At 35.9% G+C, this 20,727-nt stretch overlaps 1 protein-coding gene across 1 annotated transcript in view; it reads right to left on the bottom strand.

The window, feature by feature from the left end:
• Window positions 1-3,970: 3,970 nt before the first annotated feature.
• The window catches only part of RAD54B (RAD54 homolog B), a gene marked incomplete at both ends in the record, with an annotated part of 55,377 nt that continues 38,620 nt past the window's right edge, over window positions 3,971-20,727 (bottom strand). Inside the window, 10 exons of the mRNA XM_084230436.1 lie at window positions 3,971-4,188; window positions 5,616-5,816; window positions 6,002-6,068; window positions 7,055-7,316; window positions 8,705-8,880; window positions 10,482-10,772; window positions 13,251-13,390; window positions 16,863-17,070; window positions 17,730-17,955; window positions 19,216-19,378. Of these exons, the coding sequence (XP_084086562.1) occupies window positions 3,971-4,188; window positions 5,616-5,816; window positions 6,002-6,068; window positions 7,055-7,316; window positions 8,705-8,880; window positions 10,482-10,772; window positions 13,251-13,390; window positions 16,863-17,070; window positions 17,730-17,955; window positions 19,216-19,378 (1,952 nt within the window). The remainder of the gene's footprint in view (window positions 4,189-5,615; window positions 5,817-6,001; window positions 6,069-7,054; window positions 7,317-8,704; window positions 8,881-10,481; window positions 10,773-13,250; window positions 13,391-16,862; window positions 17,071-17,729; window positions 17,956-19,215; window positions 19,379-20,727) is intronic.

Here is a 20,727-nt window from a genome sequence, read left to right as displayed (position 1 = left end):
CAGAAGACATAGGGCTTCTTTTCAGAGTGACAAAAAAGTTCTGGAAAAAGATAGTAAATGCCACTGAACTGTTCACTTTGAAATCATTATATGAATTTTACCTCAATAAATTATTTTTAATGATGAAAACTACTTTATATGAATTTTACCTCAATTAAAAAACACCAAAAGGGGGCCTCCCCGGTGGCGCAGCGGTTGAGCGCTGGGTTGCGAAGTTGCCCGCAGCCTCTGCAGCGCCGGTTCGATCCCCAGCTGCTCCCTGGCCACCGGAGGAGGGTCCCACATGGCGCGCAGACCTCTCCTGCCGCCTGCTGCTCCCCTCAGCAATGTACTTCGGTCCTTCTGCCTGCTCTGCTCCCCGCTCTGGCTCTGGAGAATTCTCTCACCCTCCCACGCTTCTAACTGTACCCAGTGCTTGTATAATTAAATAAATGAATAAAAAAAAAAAGAATGAATAAATAAATAAATCTTTTAAAAAAAAAACCAAAAACACCAAAAGGGGCCTCCCCTGCTGGGGCCTCCCTCGGTTGAGCGCTGCACTGTGAAGCTGTCCGCAGCCTCTACAGCACCAGTTCGATCCCGGCCGGCCTGCGTGGGTCCCACATGGCACAGCAGACCTTTCCTGTCTCACCTGCTGCTCCCCTCAGCAGTGTATTTCATTCAGTCTGCCTGTTCTGTTTCCCACTCTGTGTCTGGTGAATCCTCTCACACTCCTGTGCATCTGGCCTGTACCCCAGTTCTTATATAAATAAATAAATTTTTTTAAAAAAAAAAAGTTTAAAAAAAAAACCAAACACCAAAAGGACAATCTCTCCACCTTCTTCCTCCTGGGAAGGTGTCTGGAGCCTGCTTATAGAATGCACAATCTCTCCTCTGGGACTCCATACCATAAAGCTTAGAGAGGAAGCATTTCCTCATGGGCAGGACAGAATTCAGCATCAAGTACACTTGGGTAACAGATACAAGCCAAGTCCATCAAGTAAGTTGTTACCAATAATGAAAGGAATATTGAGATGGCCATATTTACTCTTATTTTATCTCCCAACTTTAGCAAGGCATACAGGTTGAAGGTACCCCAGAGCCTATGGCTCCCATAAATTAAGGTGACCACTCCCAATCAGCCTTGTACCCCATGAATACTTACATGTCTCTCAAGTGCAGAGGGATAGGGACATTTGGAGTCACAAAATTGCTTTTCAATACCCGATTTCTTTGTTACCGGTACTGTATGTTTTCTTTCTTTCTTTTTTTTTTTTTTAAGATTTATTTATTTATCTACACAAGCACTGGGTACAGTCAGAAGCGCGGGAGGGTGAGAGAATTCTCCAGAGCCAGAGCGGGGAGCAGAGCAAGCAGAAGGACTGAAGTACACTGCTGAGGGGAGCAGCGGGCGGCAGGAGAGGTCTGCGCGCCTTGTGGGACCCTCCTCCAGTGGCCGGGGAGCAGCCGGGGATCGAACCGGCGCCGCAGAGGCCGCGGGCAGCTTCCAACCCAGCGCTCAACCGCTGCGCCACCGGGGAGGCCCTGTACTGTATGTTTTCTTTTTTTTTTTTTAAGATTTATTTATTTATTTATTATTTATACATGCACTGGGTACAGTCAGAAGCGCGGGAGGGTGAGAGAACTCACCAGAGCCAGAGCGGGGAGCAGAGCAGGCAGAAGGACCGAGGTACACTGCTGAGGGGAGCAGCGGGCGGCAGGAGAGGTCTGCGCGCCAAGTGGGACCCTCCTCCGGTAGCCGGGGAGCAGCCGGGGACGGAACCGGCGGCCGCAGAGGCTGCGGGCAGCTTCGCAACCCAGCGCTCAACCGCTGCGCCACCAGGGGAGGCTCCTGTACTGTATGTTTTCTTAAAGAAAAGTAAACCTAAAGCTGCAAGCAACCTATTGCGTCATGAGTTTGGGAATCTGAGCATTCTAAGCCGAATGGAAAGTTACTTTAATCAACTGCATCAATTGGAAAATATCACTTCTATTGTTCTCAGTCAGGTAAACAGTTGAAATATGTTAAGCAGAGCTTGGGACTAGGAGCATAAAGTAAAAAGAAGGTAATTCTTACAAATTGAGCATCTGCTATAGAAAAAGTGCTTTATATATTTGCACCCCATATATTAATTTGGGGTCCTTTAATGTCTGAATTAAGTGAATTTGAACCACCACAAACTCCTGGCCTGTCAAAATCCAAAGACTGCCTCAGTTCAATTCCCAGAGGTTTACCATCATCTGCGCTTCTGTCTCTGAGCTCCTGTGCACACATGCTGTCTTTGTCCTGCATCATATGGATTCTCTCATGAAGCTCAAACTCTTCTGATATTTCAGCAAGATTTCAGGGAGAGACAGAAATGAAGAGAGGGTTATTTACACAGTACTTAGAAAATAAACTGTAGAAGGAATTCTATGAAAGCAGTCAAGGTATTTCTCTCTCTCACCACCCACGTATTATTTCCTTTAAGTTTCAGTTACCTCTGGGCAAATCATTGAACAGATGGGGGAAACTCAGGTCATCTAAGACAATACTAACCCTACCTCCTGAGGTTGCCAAAGCATGGAAAGCACTTAGCATTTACAACATGGTAATAAGTACTTAATAAATGTTAGTGATTATCTTCTTTTTTCCTGTTTTAGTTCCTATTTTTTTAGAGTTGTCCTGAGGCTGGACCTGTCTATCCTGATCAACAAATGACTAGAAGCCAGGCACGCTGAAAAAGGAATATAACTTCAGATGCAGCAGTTCCTTTTGCAGGCAGGCTCTTCTTATGTGGGGATTTGACTATGAATCGTAGGTCAAAGGTGATGTCCTGGCTGCTGAGGAAATGAGAACCTTCATTCTAAAAGAGGAATCTAGGTGCACACCTTAGCATCCACTGCTGTTAAGACAGATAATAAACTTGCTAGTCTCTTATTATTATTTTTAATATTATACCTTAGACAGATATGATGCAAGATATATACTGAAAGAAGTTTTATATGTAAAGCTTCATAAATAGGACCTATTCACAGGGTGAAAAAACACCATTTTTTGCTTATTATTAGTTTTATTATTTGTTGACTCCTTCCTCACTGACAAATATGGTCCCAAATTGGCTGTTCATGAAGCCTAGATAAACAAATGCCCAGGTAAGCCATCCCAAATCTAAAGAACTCATATTTAGTGATTCATAATTCAGTCACTAGTCAATACCTCAAGGCAATATTCAGTCTAAAAAAGTTTTCCTAAATGGAAGTAAAAGCTGATTAAAGAGAGAGGTGAAATGAGTTGACTCCCTTCTCTTTGCTGACTTTAGTCTTACAAAGCTTGCTTTGTACATTAAGACTCTCTTTTTTAATGTCAAATATTACAGACAACCCTTGCTTGATTTGATGGTAACTGAGCCACTATTCCATGTACAAACATGCCTTATCGACTGCATGCCAGACCCCCATTGAATCTGAGGTCTCAGATTAGAAGCTAGTGTTCTCAAGTGTCCCACGTTCCTTCATCTTTTGACCCAAACCCAGTGACGGTTCCCATTCAAACTGCCCTGCAGCAACTATTACATCCAACATCTCCAGCCACCTGCAATTCTAAGTCTCTGGCTCTCTTTCTTCCTTGAGCTATGGTTTAAATTTTTCAATTGTCTCACACATCCATGTCAAATATTCCTAATCAGACTGGAATTTCCAAAGATAGAAACTAGGTATTTTACCTTTTTATATTTTTTATGAAAATTCCTTAGTTAGTACTTAAAAGTATGTTAATTATGGAATTATTAACAAAAATTATATGATAGAAATAAATCTTTATTGTTTCAACATTTAAGAATATATACAAAAAATTAAACAACTCAAACAATTTGGTTATTGAGTCAAAACTATATTTTGCAACAAAATATACCATTGTAATTTAAATAATTCTATTCTTGAAAATCACATTTAACTAGTATATAAATATTTTAAAAGGGGGGAAAAGGGAATATCATGAAGTACTCTTTCATCATATAGCAGTAGTCTGATTGGTTATATTCTGAAAAAAGAATGACACATTTTCTCTTATTCTTTCAAGAAAAGGATCTGTAAGATTTAAATGATCTCCAGAAAAATGTTTCCACTGCTTCAGCTGTGACATGGAAAGAGGTTTCAGAGCGTTAGACTTCTGTTGATGTGGACCAAGCTGACAATTGCTAGAACGAGGGAATTTTTCCAACGAATCACCTGAAATAAGTATAAAAATTCAGCCAATCAAAATCTAGCTTTATACTATTTATAAGACAAATACCCAAAACATAAGAACACCAAGCAATTTAAGACAAAAGAATAGAAAAAGACAACTTAAGACTAATGCAAAATGCATTAGGGATAAACAATCTATATAATAATAAAATAAATAAGTGATAATGAAATAAAATTTCACAAAAATGTATAAAACATATAAAAGAAACAATGGACAGAATACCAAGGAGCCCTTACAAATCCAAAGTATTACAATATTTTAATATATTTCTTTCAATAACAGGTGTATCTAACAAAAACTAGATTATTAATAGAAAGATGGGCAAAAGATAACCAACATAAAGGAAATACAGCTCTCAAGCATAGGGAAATACATTCTACTTCATTCATAAAAAGAGAAAAGCAAATTAAAATGAGGTCAACATTTTTTCTAATTTTTTTAATTTATTTTATCAGACTGGCAAAAATCTAACATTTGTAATCCACTAAACTAGCAAAGCCCTGGGGAAATAGCCACTTTAGTATATTGCTGGTGAGATATAAATGATACAACACCCAATGAAGAACATTTTAGTAATATCTATCAAAACTAAAAATGCACATATTCTCAGACCTTACAACACTGATAATTTATAAGTATATCAGAACACATGGGAAAAGATATATGAATAAAGATATCTATTGACTGGCAAGAACCTAATGTGCCTCTGAAAAATACTGATATATCCATACAATGGAGGGTTATATAGCTGGGCAGGGGGAATGAAAGAGGGAATTGTAAAGATAAGGAAAGATCTTAAGATAAAAATGGCATAAAAAATGTAGTCTATACTAATACATATACTCCACTACCCTTTTTGGGGGGAAGAATATATATTTAAAATTTCTTGCATATGCATAAAAATATATCCAGAAGGACACATAAAAACTAATAATGGTGTTTTTTCATGGAATAGTAGGTCTGGAAACCAGTATGAAGAGAATATTTATGGTTTTCATGCACAAAAGAAATATTTACAAAGTGATCACATATAAGGCACAAACCAAGTCTCTATATTTACCAAAAAATCAATACCATGCAGGTCATATTTTTCATTACAATAAAGTAGTCAGAATTCAATAACAAAAACTAAATTAATTTTAGGACATATTGTTAATTCATGAGTTAAAGGAGAAATCATATAGGAAAACACAAAAGATATAGAACTAAACAATAAAAGGACCATATATCAAAATTATGGAGTTGAGCTTAGAGGAAAATTTATAGCCTTAAATACCCTATGACCTAAGAAGTCAAGAAAAATAATAAATGCAAACAGTGTTTTATCTATTCTATATTTAAATATTTTCAACTATTAAAGGGAGACAAATTATCTTTACCATAAAAATGGAATTAAGGTACAACTAACCTGGATGACCTTTTTCTTCTGTACATTCACAATCAAGCAAATCATGAGTAATACAATGTGAACTCTCATGTAATGTGAACAAATTTTTAAGTTCCTCTACTGAAAACTGTATATGTTCAGATGTCTTAGCTAGATCGACAACTGCCCCGGAAAGACCTTGTTTGCTGATCTGCCTTTGATAGATCTTTTCTTCTATTGTACCTGAAAAGAAAACATTCATTTTCTTTTATGTCTATGGTTTTTTTTTTTTTTCAGATTAAAGATGTTTATTAGCATACTAGTTAGCAAAATAACAATATTCCTAACATTGAAACACAGATTAACAATTAAAAAATGTTTTTTAATTATTTAACGTGACATTTCTTGTCATGCTAAAAGGTGATTACCTGTAGTTAGGAGTCTGTATATATGCACTGGATGTTTCTGCCCATCTCTCCATACTCTAGACATTGCCTATGGAAAAATAAATGAAAATTCTGAGAGCACAGTAGACATTAATAGTCTTTTCCACATAAGCCATTTATATTAATATATTTAAAACTAGGAATCAAGGATTTTACTTAGAGATTCAAAAAACAAGCCCAGGTTTGCCCAAACACTTCATGTCTATTCCTGGGACAAAGAAAGGAATGGCCACATGACCAACTTCCAAAACTCTGGATACCAAAGTTCTGATGAACCTCTTTGGTTGACAACACTTTATATATGTTGTCATTCACGAATACTGGATCTTAAATGTTGTTTCATACAATTCCAGTGGGAAGAGATGACTGAAAGCTTGTGTCTGGTCTCTTCTGAATCTATGCTCCTTTTACCGTTGCCAATTTTAGTCTGCATCTTTCACTGTAATAAAGTATAACTATAAGGATAGTTGTTTTTCTTGGTTCTGTGAGTCATTCTAGTGAATCACTGAATTTGAGAGTTGTTTTGGCGTCCCCAACACACATACCAACTGAAGTGTAAGTCTATAGGTATAAGCTCAAAATACATGAAGATGAACTCTATACTATAACCAAAGGCTACATTTAAAACTTTTTTGAAAATAAGCTAAGTTTGTACCTTTACTGTGTACTGTACAAACATTAATCATACCATCTCTAACATGTTATTGTCTTCCCCTAATGGTCATGGGCATCCTGAAGACCCAACTTCCCAGGGACATACAGTTTTGGGTTTGAATCCTGGCTCTATCTCTTACAAGTTACATGAGCTAGAAAAAGCTCCCCTATCTTCATCTATAAAATAGAGCTATTAATATCAACACTTGTAGGGTTATTGTAAAGATTAAATAGCAGGAAAACACTTAGCAGAATGCCAGATTAATAACAAGAGATCCATATGCAGCAATTATATATTATCATAATCTTTTATTTCCAACAGGGATTGTATCCCCAGTAAGCATTTAATAATGCTTATTTAATGATTATAAACAATCCTACCTGGATATCAGTGGCTGGATTCCAATCAATGTCATAAAGAATTAAGTGAGATCCTCCAACAAGATTAAGTCCTACACCACCAGCTTTTGAACTTAACAAAAAAATAAAATCAGAGGAGTATTTACTATTGAAGCCATCAACAATTTGCTGCCTTTGAGAGATTGGTGTTTGTCCATCAAGTCTTGCATAGGCATACCCATAACGACTGCACACTTCTTGTAAAATATTCAATGTTTGTGTATAGTTGGATACCAATACTACCCTGAAATCAAAAAGAGAGATTCTTGACATGCAACTTAAACGCAATGTTATATTTTTTAATTGAAGGAAAATACCACAGCAATACTCTCACTAATATTTACAAACCTATACAATGACCTTATATAGTTAAAACACAGGTTCTCCTTCAAATGCAATTTTAAAGTCAACACATAAGAGACTACCAGTTTTAAGTGCTATAGCATAGTCCTTTCGGCCTTCTTTACCTCTCTGAAGTTTTTACTCTAAAAACATAAGGAGAATGAGAAACAGAAATAAAAATTCCATCTTTGATTAAAAACAAGGAGACATATATATGAAAACAGAGAATAGTGAAATGATGACCTGCTTTGGAATCACAGAGACATGAAACCTAAGTGCCCAACGAGGGAAATTTCAATAGGTGACAAGTGAAGTGCATTCACATTACAGAATCTTGTTAAGGCACCTCAGAAGGAAAGAGTATAAAATGGAGCTATCATAAGAAAACTGGTAAGTAGAATCCAGATTCTACTCTTATGTAACCAGTAGACATTTTTTTCTGATGGAATGCTTATTGTCTCGAGAAAGTAAGCCAAAGAAACTTAAACCAGGGTACTCAAGAAGGCAGGGACTTAGTGAACAAATAAAACTCTTTACACTTGAAAAAAGTACATACCAAACACATTCCACTTTGAAAAAAGGCTATTATTTTTAGAGTCACCATACTATGCATGCAGCACAAGAACACCAATCACTGGAGCTAAAGTGCTAGAATCCAGAAGGAACTCTGCTCTACAAGCCAGGAAGCCTAGTGAATAAACGCAACAACCAAGAAGGACAAGAAACTATGAAGCTCAAAGTTCAACAGAAATTAAGACAGATTTAGATGTCCCTGAGATAGAACTAAGGATATAGAAACCAGAAGGGAGGGCTGGTCTAGAGATACAGACATGGAATCAATACTATTCAGATGGTAGTTGAATTATATATTATGAATTATAAGGAGTAGAGATAATCCAAGAAGGTTGTGAGGAGTGAGAAGGAAGTCTAAGAGAAAACCCTAAGGAGTATCAACATTTGAAGGACAGTAAAAGAAGAAACAACTCTGACAGATTTAAAACAAGTTACGTGTTATATATCAGAAGACATCTATAAGGTTTTTTTTTAGTATCAGTATTACATATGGTTTTTCTTAAATAAAAAGTAACAGACACATCGTTAGTAATAAGTTTACAAAATGATAGCAGTTCACCACGCCCCCAAAGAAGAGAACAATTTATTTTGTGATTTTTTTCTTTAAAAAAAAATAAATAAAAATAATTTTAAAAAAGTGGAGGGTAGGAATAAGGACATAGTCCAAGCTAAAATTCCATGAGCTCTTACAAGCAGTTTATTAAATTGACCTCTTACTTTTCAGTAGGACGAAGTTCATGGATAACCTCTAACAGCTTTGACAGAACCTGCAGTTTTCCTGACTCTTTCTCAGAAAACATGAGAGGGTTGTAATCAGCAGGGAACACATTTATCAAGCCTTCATATAGACTCCTGTCTTCACTTTCATCCCATGTTGAGTTACATTGTTTTTCCTATTCAAAAGGATGATTATTAACACTGGTTCATATTTGTTTTTAATTGGCAGGAAAAAAATGCTATAGGCATGAAAAAAAAGAGTAAAGATTAATAGCTACCTGAAAAGAACAAGGTAAATATATAAATGGTAATAGTTTATGATGGGATCATTTTTTAAAAAAATAACATGCAGCCTGCTGAGTTAATCACAGAGCAGTTCTAACGCAGTCTCCAAGCACCTGCTACCTTCACCCTACTAGTGCAGTCTCGATGCCCACATATGAGGAACAAAGAAAATTGAGGGTAGGGCCTCCCTGGTGGCGCAGTGGTTGAGCTCTGGGTTGCGAAGCTGCCCGCGGCCTCTGCGGTGCCGGTTCAATCCCTGGCTGCTCCCCGGCCACTGGAGGAGGGTCCCACATGGCACGCAGACCTCTCCTGCCGCCCGCTGCTCCCCTCAGCAGTGTACTTCGGTCCTTCTGCCTGCTCTGCTCCCCGCTCTGGCTCTGGTGAATTCTCTCACCCTCCCGCGCTCTGACTGTACCCAGTGCATGTATAAACAAAACAAACAAACAAACAAACAAATAAATAAATAAAACATGCCTCTATATAAAAAAAAAAAATTAAAAAAAAAAAAAGAAAATTGAGGGTAAAGAGTGCTATAGACTCTGTCCTCTCCTAAATCCTGAGTTTCTCATCACTGATAGTTCTTGCTCTGTTCTTATTCCTTCCCTCCTTGCTATTACCTTTCTCTCCTGATTTGTGGACCTCACAAATCAACAAAAAGTGGTATTTTCAGGGCACAAGATAAATAAAAATATAAGACTTGGGATACATATTGCCAAACTATCTGCCAGTTCCATCAATTTAAAATCTAACAGGGCTGGGGGCAAGGGGAGGGGTAGGTTTGCCCTCCCTGGTGGTGCAAGGGGTTAAGCACAGCATGATGAAGCTATCAGCAACCTCTGCAGCAAGAGTTCGATCCCCAGCTGGCCAGGGAGAAACCCATATGGCACAGCAGACCTCTCCTGCTGCTCTCCTTAGCAGTATATTTCAGTAGATCCATCTGTTCTGTTCCCGACTCTTGTCTCTGGTGAATCCTCTTACTCCCCCTGCCTCCAAACCTCTGGTCGGTGCCCCAGTTCTTGTATGCATAAATAAATAAATCCCTAAAAAAAATGACTTTAAAAAAGTAAAATAAAAAAATAAACTCTAACCAGTTGATGATTATTGTAAATTTCTAAATTTTGTAAATTTCATACAACATCATGTATCATTTCTATAATGAGGAAAAAATATTTCTCATGGTAAATTTATATTTGTTAGCACCAAATAAACAATATTTACTAAAATAAAGTAGGAAGGAAGATCATCAGACAAGGTAGTAAAGAGTGAGGGGCAAAAATACTAGAAGGCGGTGCCTCACACTTATGCTATCCCTATATTATAGCTCTAGGAATGTGAACACGCCTGAAGAACATGAAGAAGGCTGGATAAGTTCTATGTAGAATCATACTGGAGAGGCTGTAGTGCTTTTAGAAAACCCTCAAATGCAACCCTGATAATCAGTCCAACCTGTCCTCATAGATTCACAAGACACAGAACCCTTAGTTCTACTTACCTTTATAGAGTTGAACAAAAGACAGGGGTGATTGCACAGCTTTTTAAGAGCTCCTATACATATTAGGTGAGGGCTATTTTCCAACAGCCCTTGAAGACAGAACCTCACAGCCTGTGAATTCAACAGCTTTCGATAAAGTTCAATCTGGAGTGCTCCTGGTCGGCAAAAGACTACATTCTCTACTTTAGGTGGAAGGTATTTATTTATGACTTCTTGAGTTCTTCTAAGGACAAAGAGTCCAGTGAGGCAAGTAAGTTCAGCTGCTCTTTTCTCTCCTAACTCCTTTTCTTCCTATGAAAAAATGGCAGACTTAAAAGTGCAGACAAAAAACACTTGCAGTAAAAAATGAGCATTAGGTGTTTTATTATTTATTTGTTTGTTTGTTTATTTATTTATTTTTTTGTGTGTGACCCTCGTGGCGGCCGGGGATCAAACCCGCACTGCAGAGGCTGTGGGCAGCCTCGCAGCCCAGCGCTCAATCGCTGCACCACCAGGGGAGGCCCAGCATTAGGTGTTTTATAAAGATAAACCATAAATTGTATTTATGTAAAATTAGTTATGATAGCCCTTCTTTGCATTTATTTTTATGAATTTTGAGTTAATAAACAATATTAATAGATGCTTAAAAAAATAAAAAATAAATAAATAAAGATAAACCACACACAGATTGCTTCCCTTCAGATTTTTTTAAAAACAGAAGAAATAAAATACAAGTTTGGGATATTAAAAACTATCATCTCTTTAAATGTTCAGAATAAGCATTTAATAAAATGAAACCACCGCCTCCTCCTAATCCTTGTTTACTTTGCTAGTGGCATCATAGAGAGATATTAGAAATGAATAATCAATAAACCAAATTATTCCAAAAGTAAGTTTTCATGTGAAGACCGAATTGGTCCGTAGTCTTAAAATCATCAGCAAAGAACTAATTACAGCAAGTTCACGGAAGCAAATATTTTCACAAATTATTGATCCTAAAACTACTCCTATAAAGAATTATTGTATAAAACATAGCCCATTCCTTCAAAATCATTCCATATGGTTTATTAAATAGTTGTATATTTTTAAGTCAAATATAATGAGAATGTAATATGCTTAAATACTCTACAGAATCTTTTGAGCATATAGAGTCACAGTGAAGTTTAAACATAAATCCTAAATGTACAGATTCATTTCTATATAAATCACAGAAAATTTCTGATAATATTTTAAAATTGTTTCCAGTTTTCATTACAAAAGAAATAGGATCACTGTAGAAAAATCAGAAATTAAGTTATGTAAAAATAACATTTAAGACCAACTTTGGTCAGTGAGAAATAATCACTGCTGTCAAAACATGTATATCTTCCAAGTCATTTTTCTCTGCATTAGTATGCAAATATATTTATCTTATTTGTAAGAAAAATAGTACCTCAAACTATAAAGATCTATAGGGACAACGAACCAGTCAATTTGGCTTCTCACTGTATAATCTATTATCTACCATTTAGCATCCAGCTAAGGTGAACGTGATTTTATTTTTAAATAACATATCATGAACTTTTTCCATGTTATTTTATAATATTTATATTAGTATGTTATATGTCAACATATATTTATATTAATATTAGTAAACATTTATATAAACCAATGTTTTGTATAATTCTTGTTCCTTGGGAAATGTTCAATATTTGTTGACTGATTATATTAATTCTGAAATTATTTCCACTTAGCTTCTCTGAAATAGGATGCTATTTCATAATCAGTGACTTCTTGCAATTATAATTGAAAGTATGTTTTCCTTAGTGATACATAAAAAAATGATGCATTTTAGAATTAGTATTATCTTAGATTCAATTATATATATTATCTATACAACATGTAAGCTCTTATTTAATAATTTTCCTACCTTTAGAAATGTTTTCTTTCCAATTAGCTTGTTTTCGTTAAGTTGTTTCTAATTTTTAACCCATACAATCAGAAGTACAACTATGATTACTTTTATAATAAATATTTTGTTCATAAAAAAATTCCTACAGGGGCCTCCCCAGTAGCGTAGCGGTTGAGCGCTGGGTTGTGAAGCTGCCCGCAGGCTCTGCAGCGCCAGTTCGATTCCCGGCTGCTTCCCGGCCACTGGAGGAGGATCCCACGTGGCGCGCAGACCTCTCCTGCCGCCCGCTGCTTCCCTCAGCAGTGTACTTCGGTCCTTCTGCCTGTTCTGCTCCCCACTCTGGCTCAGTGAATTCTCTCACCCTCCCGCGCTTCTGACTGTACCCAGTGCTTGTATAAATAAATAAATCTTTAAAAAAAAAAAAAAAAAACTTACTGTCTTAAAAAAAAAAAAAATTCCTACAAGTGGTACTTCCAGGTCATAAGATATGCAAAATTTAAAGGCTTTTAGTACATATTGTCAAAATATCCTCTGGTAGAACCAATTTACTTCCAACCAGTAGAAGTTAGACCTCTCATCATTTGCTGTTTCTATACAAACCCAACCAACTAAAGCATCACTAGAATAGTAAAAAAAGTTACTTCATGATTATTTTAGTTTACTTTTTTCCATACTACTAAGAAATGTTTATATGTTTACAATTGGCATTTATGATCCTTTGTAATGTGTTTATTATGTTTTTCTTCATCATTTTCTAAAATAAGGGATGCTAGAAGAGATGATGGCTTGTGAGAAAAAAAAATTCTCTAAATTAATTTGTCCTAAATTAAAATAAAACCCAAGTTATGAATATTTTCCCAGACATGCTGCTCTTTTTAAACTATTAAAGTAAATCTTACCTCAGAAGCAGAAGGTTGTCTTGATACAATGATGGGTTCCTCATATATTTTTCTATAAGATGACAAAGAGCCTAATACTCCCGGATTTACAAAATCAATTAATGCAAAAAACTCTTGGAGATCATTCTGAACTGGAGTACCTAAAGAGAGATAAAAGTGATGAAAAGCTAATAAAATATGGTTTTACAATCACAGGTCAATGAAGAAATTTGCACTTTTTTCCCAAAGAGAAAAAGCAGCAAAGTTGAAAAAAAAATTAGTAATTATATACATTTTTTACTCTGGTTTTACTGTGTATAGCCTCTTATTTAGTACATAATAATGTTTTAGTATAGACTCTGGAGTCTGACTGCTTGGGTTCAAATCCTACCTGCATCAATTGTTCTGTGAATGACCCTGAAATTACTCCAATTTTACCATCTATAAAATGGGAATAACTCCCAGAGTAGTGAGGATCAAGTGAGTTAATCACATGTTATTCTTTTTTTTTAAGATTTATTTTATTTATTTATTTATTTATTTATTTATTTATTTATGCATAGAAGAACTGGGGTGTAGGCCAGAGGTACTGGGGGTAAGAGGATTCACCAGAGACAGAGACAGAGTGGGGAGCAGAACAGGCAGGTCTACTGACATACACTGCTGAAGGGAGTAGCAGACAAGACAGGAGAGGTCTGCTACGCCATGAGGGTTAGCTCCCTTACCGAGGACTGAACTCATGCCACAGTGGCTGGCAATAGCTCAATAGCACTGAGATTTCAAACCCTGCACCACCAGGGATGCCCATAATCATATTATTCTTTAATAAAGTGTCCAGAACACAATAAATGTTCTACACGTGTTAGTGATTCTTAATATTATTATAACTATATAACTCTAAACAAGTTGCTTAGGCTCATTAATTTAAAGTCAGGATTTTTTTCACTTACAAAATTGAAAATACAATAATTTCCCAGTGGTGTTACAATGAAAGATAGAGACAACATATGTGAAGTACCCAGCACAGTGCCTGAAATTTAGTAGACAGTGAATGACACCTATTATTATTACCTTTCACAACACTGAGTACTAACCAGTATCCGATCATAGCTATTACTACCTTTCAAAAGTAAATAAAGTTATTATTGCTTTTCAAAAAGTAATAAGAGAATGAAAGGTACTGTCAGATCAAATTGGAATCTTCACTAGCCTTAAAAGTTGACACAGATTGTAATGGACTAATACATTCTACATAAATCACATACTCAATAACTTGGCTAAATAATTTTTAAAGAAGCATTAGGAGTTCCACTTTATTTCTGTCCCTTTTCTCCTCAATAAACCTTTTCTTTGTCTAAACAAAAAAAGAAGCATTAGCATGTTTCAGTAATTCTAATAATAGCAAAAGAACATATAGACCAGCATAGTCCAACAGTATAATTTCAGAGAACTCTCAAATAACAAATTAGAAAATGTTGTCCAAAGATTTAAATAAATAAATAACGGTGCACTTATTTCATTAACATGACTTTTATAATTGTCAGGGCGGTTAATGATCACTTCTCTCAAAGCTAAATGGGTTGACACCAGGTTGGATCAATGCTTATTAATTTTTTTGACATATCTAGTCAGTCCCAAATTTTTAGATACATCATAGAAAGCATTAGAGAAAATATTTCTTTATGTTGGCATATTGACATGCATTTTGTTAAACCTTTGAAAGTATCTATAACAATGATTAATATAGGGAGAATGGACAATAAGAATGCACACAGACAGAGGACAGACCATGAGACGGTCATCTACAATCCAAGGAAAGAGGCCTCAGGAGAAACCAAACCTGCCAATACCCTCATCTTGACCTTTCAGCTTCCAGAACTGTAAGAAAACAAATTTCTGTTGTTTAAGTTACCCAATCTGTGGTATTTTGTTACTGCAGTCCTAGCAGTCTAATTCATCTCTATTAATCAAATAGAATCCTGACCATTTTCCAATATATATTAACTAAAAGTTCTCCACATCATTGGGCTAGATAAAACCAGGAAACAAAGTCAAAATTACTTTTCTTTGACTCTTAGAAAACTTTTGAACATCTATTATATACACAATACTGTATACATGAGTACACAGAGTTTTCTCTGTTGTCCTGGGACACATTTCAACCCTAAAGATGTAAATGAAGGAATAAACTGTTGGCTGCAACCTTTTCCTCTCCTCATTTTAACTTCAAAAAGGAGCTCTGATAGGCAGTAAGGACACACAAAGGACAAAATGACATAAGAGAACCTGATAGAATAAGAAAAATCATGTTCTGCCCATTCTTTCCAAGACACTTGAACAAAGTAGGGAAATGGAGTTATGAATAGAAAATGGGGGGGTTATAACTATTAGTAATGAATACAACTCTCTTCTTTCATCTGCTGCCAGAACAGTAAAATGGAAGGGCCACAGGTAAGGTGTGGAAGAAAAGCTATATTGAGGTACTCAGGTATGCTTCTAGTCTGGATCTTAAGCTAAAAAAAGAATAGGCAGGGTTTAGTGTGATAACATATCCCTGAAGAGGTGGGATCCTATGTTTCTGGATCATATACAGTGTTGTAAAACCAATGATACCTTACTAAAAATTATTTAAAAAAACAAGGAGTAGGTAGAAAAGAATTCTCGTATTTACACATGGCTCATCCCTCCTTTCCAGATAGTCTGGGCTAGAGGTTTGGCCATCAATAAACCATATGCATGTAGCACATACATACCAAAAATAATAGGTATTACATTAAACATACATGTGCCAGGGAGTCTTCTAAGAACTTTACATGGATTAACTCCTTTGATCTTCACAACTCCATGAAGTAGATAATATTATTAGTCCTCTTTCATAAGTAAGGACATTGAGGTCAACAGATGGTAAATTAACTGGTCCAAAGTTGCACACCTATAAATGTCAAACTCAGTAATCAAGCACAGGCAGGGGCCTCCCTGGTGGTGCAAGAGGTTAAGACACAGAACTATGAAGCTATCTGCAGCCACTGCAGCACAAGTTCGATCCCTGGCCAAGCAGGTGACCAACCTGGCGCAGCAGACCTCTTCTGACTCGCCCGCTGCTCCCCTCAGCAGTGTATTTCAGTAGATCTACCTGTTCTGCTCCCCATTCTATCTCTGATGAATCCTCTCACCTCTCACACCTCTGGCCTGTACCCCAGTTCTTACATGCATAAATAAATAATAATTTTTTTTTTTTTTTTTTTGGTGGAACCCTCGCTGGCGGCCAGGGAATGAACCAGTGCTGCAGAAGCTGCGGGCAGCCTCGCAGCTCAGCGCTCAATCACTGCGCCGCCAGGGGAGGCCCAATAAACAAATTAAAAAAAAAAAAAAATCAAGCACAGGCAGTCAAGTCCCATCTCCCATATTATTTTCCACAGTACTATTGTGTTTATCCCTCAAAAAAATTCAAAATCTGGATTGCAAATAATTACAAAGGGATTTAATGATTCAGAATCTTACCAGGTCTCAATTAGCTTACATTTGTTGGTATGAACTCTATCCAACACCACCAATTTTTTGGATGCCAGCCATCACCTTATATGTGCACTAAGCAAAAAATGTCCTCATATCTCCCCAAAAGTAAATACTGACCAGTTAGAATTATTCTTTTCTCACAACAGAGACTAATGAGGGCTGTAGTTGTCTTAATGGTACTGTTCTTCAAACGATGCCCTTCATCACAGATTAAAAGATCAAATTTTATATTCTTGATGTGATCCAGGGAACGAAGCAACATTTCATAACTAATGATAAGAACAGAATAAAATGGAGATTTTATGAATTCTTCTACTTTGTGGTTCTAAAAAAGAAAAAAAAAGCACAACTATGTGAAATCAAATTTAAGCAGTATTTAGCTGACAAACAATAATCAAGTTAACCCAAAACCAAATTGTATGCAAGATTCCATTTTCCTGTAAAGGAGTCGGAGAGCTATATATACTTAAAAAACTGTGATATGGGGCCTCCCCTGGTGGTGCAGGCGGTTAAACGCAGCACTGTGAAGTTGTCCACAGCCTCTGCAGTGCAGGTTGGATGCCGGCCGGCCAGGGAGGGTCCCACATGCCAGGGCCGATTTCTCCTGTCTTCCCGGCTGCTCCCCTCAGCAGTATATTTTGTCAATCTGCCTGTTCGTTCCCTGCTCTGTCTCTGGTGAATCCTCTCACCCTCCCGTGCATCTGGTCTGTACCCCAGTTCTTGTATAAATACATAAATAAATCTTTTTTTTTTTTCTTTTTTTTAAATATTTTATTTTATATAATTCTTATATCATTTTTCATCTTGGCACAATGTATGCATTTTCATTTTGGTTATATTCCCAATACAATTGCACCTCCCCCTTATTTTGACTCTAGTCTTCCTCTCCCTGCCTGTGATACAGAGAGAGAGGAAAAACTACAATATTAATTTGAGAAGCTAGAGATTCAGAAAATGACCAGGCTAAACTTTTAAGTTTCTTACCTGATCAACAGTAAATATCTTGATCCTTTCACTTCCTAACCATTTTTGAAATTCTTTCCTCCAATTATTCACCAAGCTTCCAGGTGTGACGATAAGTGTCTTCTTTATAACTGGCTTTCCTCCATAGGGCCCCTGACACTGTAGAGTCCAGATGAGTGAGATACATTGCAATGTTTTCCCTAATCCCATTTCATCAGCAAGAATAGCTCCACATCTGCCATTAACTCTGTTAGAAATAATTATACTTCAATCACAATAGAAATATATTTTTCCCCTAACATCGTCACAAAAATAATGAGAATCAGAAATATTTTATAATTAGGACAGATTCTACCCCACTCCCAAGCACTTTTTCTAGTTTTTCCCTTGGCTGAATTACAATATATCTCTTCTGAATCCTAATAATCATTTCATTTGCATCTTTAATAATTATAAATTGTCAATTAAATTACTTAAACAAATCTGAAATTAGAAACTTTAGTCTAAATTATCGTTATTGTCATATATATTTCACCTCTACATTTAAAGGAAATTTTATCAGTTTCACTATAGATCTCAAAACTGTTTAAAATATATTGTAATAACCAGAAAGACCTACTGAGCTAATTATGATTCTCTGGAAGTAGAGTTCCCAACCAAAGAACTCATCTTCAATATAAGTGTAAGAAAAAGTTAACACTAAATGCTTACCTTAATCTCAAACACATAATTTAGTAAGCCTATTAAGTTAAAGCAATTTAAAATTAAATATAACAAGAACTATTAACAAGTGCCATTTTATGCTAGCTCAGTTTTTAAAGCTATGATGTATATATATCTATGACGTGTATATATACACATGGTATCCGTGTGTGTATATGTGTGTGTGTGTGTGTGTGTATATATATATATATATATATATCTAAAGTTACAGAGTCCAAAAGAATTAAGAATATCACCAAAATGAAAGTACAGTTTGTCAATTCATTCTATTTCTTATTGGTGAGTGTGTGTGTGTATGTGTGTGTGTGTGTTTTTCAAAGTATCTTTAACGGAGAATACTATAATTCTTTAATCAAAAAACTACAAAAAAGGTTGGGGAAAATTCCTAGAAATGAGAAGAAAACCTTTTTTCAAAAATCCTTATAAGCAAAATTAAAGACTTCTTCCATTTCGCCCCATAACCCTTTATCATAATAGTAGTGAGCTGTTATACTACATTAAGGTTGACTGTATTTATGTTCTCAAATGCTTTATAAGCTACTTCAGAGTGAAGATGATGGTCCTGACTGCTGTATGCCCAGCTCTTAGCAAGTTTTCTGGCACATGGGATCCATAAAGAACCATTTTGGGAATAAATACACAGATCAAATACCACTCAGCATTCCTACCATCTAAAATTCATGACGCAGACTCCGAGGCTCACCATTTCAAGGTCTTCCTAGAAAACCATTATGTCAAAGGTAAAAACAAAGCTCAGATTAATCTAAACAAATTATTTTCATACCTCATTCCCATTACACATTCATAAAGAAATATGATTCCTTCTTTCTGATGTGGTCGAAGATGATACACAAGGTGAGGATCTATCACTACATCCACAACAGGCAAACGGTTCTTATTGAACAGCCGCTGGTGATTATTGTCGGGTCGTAGCATAACAAGGGAATCTCAAGAAAAAGGTTAAGTATAATTATAAATGTATTGCAATTTCATGTTGTCAGCAACTACATTATCTAGTTTTAGATACCCACAAGATAAAACTGTTTGCCATTGTTGGTGACAAAAAAAAATTGGAATTTGGTAACACTATGCTAATAAAATTATGGTAAAAAATTTTAAAATCCCATGCCTTATTCATATAAGATTTCATGCAACGAATTACAAAAGTGTCTAAACTTCATATGCCCAAAATTGCTTCAAAATCACTGAAATCCACTATTGTCTAATGAGTAATTCAGTGAGCCACAACATTTAATAGTTCAGTATTCAGAGCAAAGAGAACTCTCCAACTGAAAGCACAGGTTGGAATTTTGCCCAGATGTACTTGCTCATGCTTAGTTCCTTATTCTGGAAAGGTTTCTCAAATTGAACATAAAGGCACCCATTATTTTCAGCCCTGTGTTCACCAACAATGACCATTACTCATTAATCAGAAGTGAGAAAGAATGACTAATTTTCTATTGTTTGCTTAAAGTTAATTACTACATTCATGAATGTCAAATTCATGAATCTTTTCAAATCTGCATGAAATAACCATTGAAGAATAATGTAATTTTCAAGAACTACACCAAGACATTTTAAAAGATTTATTAAAATATCACCAAAATATACTAAATCAAAATAGAAAGCAGGTCTCAATTGACAGATCTGAATTCATATAATAAACCAATCAATACTACTTTAAGGATATATTTATATGTCTAAATCATGACACAGATTTTAAAAATTAGCAAAAAGGAGAAAAAAGAGGACAAGAACAAGAGGAGAGATTTAAAAAAAAAAATGGTCCCAGGAGATTAAATATATATCCAAAATGCATATATATTTAGTCATGGTAATGAGAGTCTGGTCATGTTTACCATTAACAGTTACCCAGAGAAAAGTTTTTTGTGGATCTTCCTAGGTTTCTGAGCAACTAAAAGGAATTCTCACTTTTTAGGTCAATTCCTGGTAGGTAGGGGATTAGGGAGTGAAAATAGAAAATTCAGTTCTTGGCTTTCTTCTATATCCCATTAACAAAGGAAGAGTTGTGGGTTTCCAACCAAGAAATGACCCCATTATTTTTTTTTCAAAAGGACAAGGAGGAAAAAAGAGAAGATAGAGATGAAGACCATATACTGCTCAAGCCATAGGACCACAAGTCAACTAACAAAGTGCCCATCTTCAAGAGATAAAATCTAAACCATCACAAAGTTTAAGATGCCTCTCTACCTTCACAATGATATGGCATCATTAAATACTAACAAAATCTCTCATGCTTAAGTTTTTTAATTCTGCAATCTAACTCTACCCTTAG

Source organism: Talpa europaea (assembly GCF_964194135.1).
Source record: "Talpa europaea genome assembly, chromosome: 3".
NCBI lineage: Eukaryota > Metazoa > Chordata > Mammalia > Eulipotyphla > Talpidae > Talpa > Talpa europaea.
This window is presented reverse-complemented; position numbering and strand designations above follow the sequence as displayed.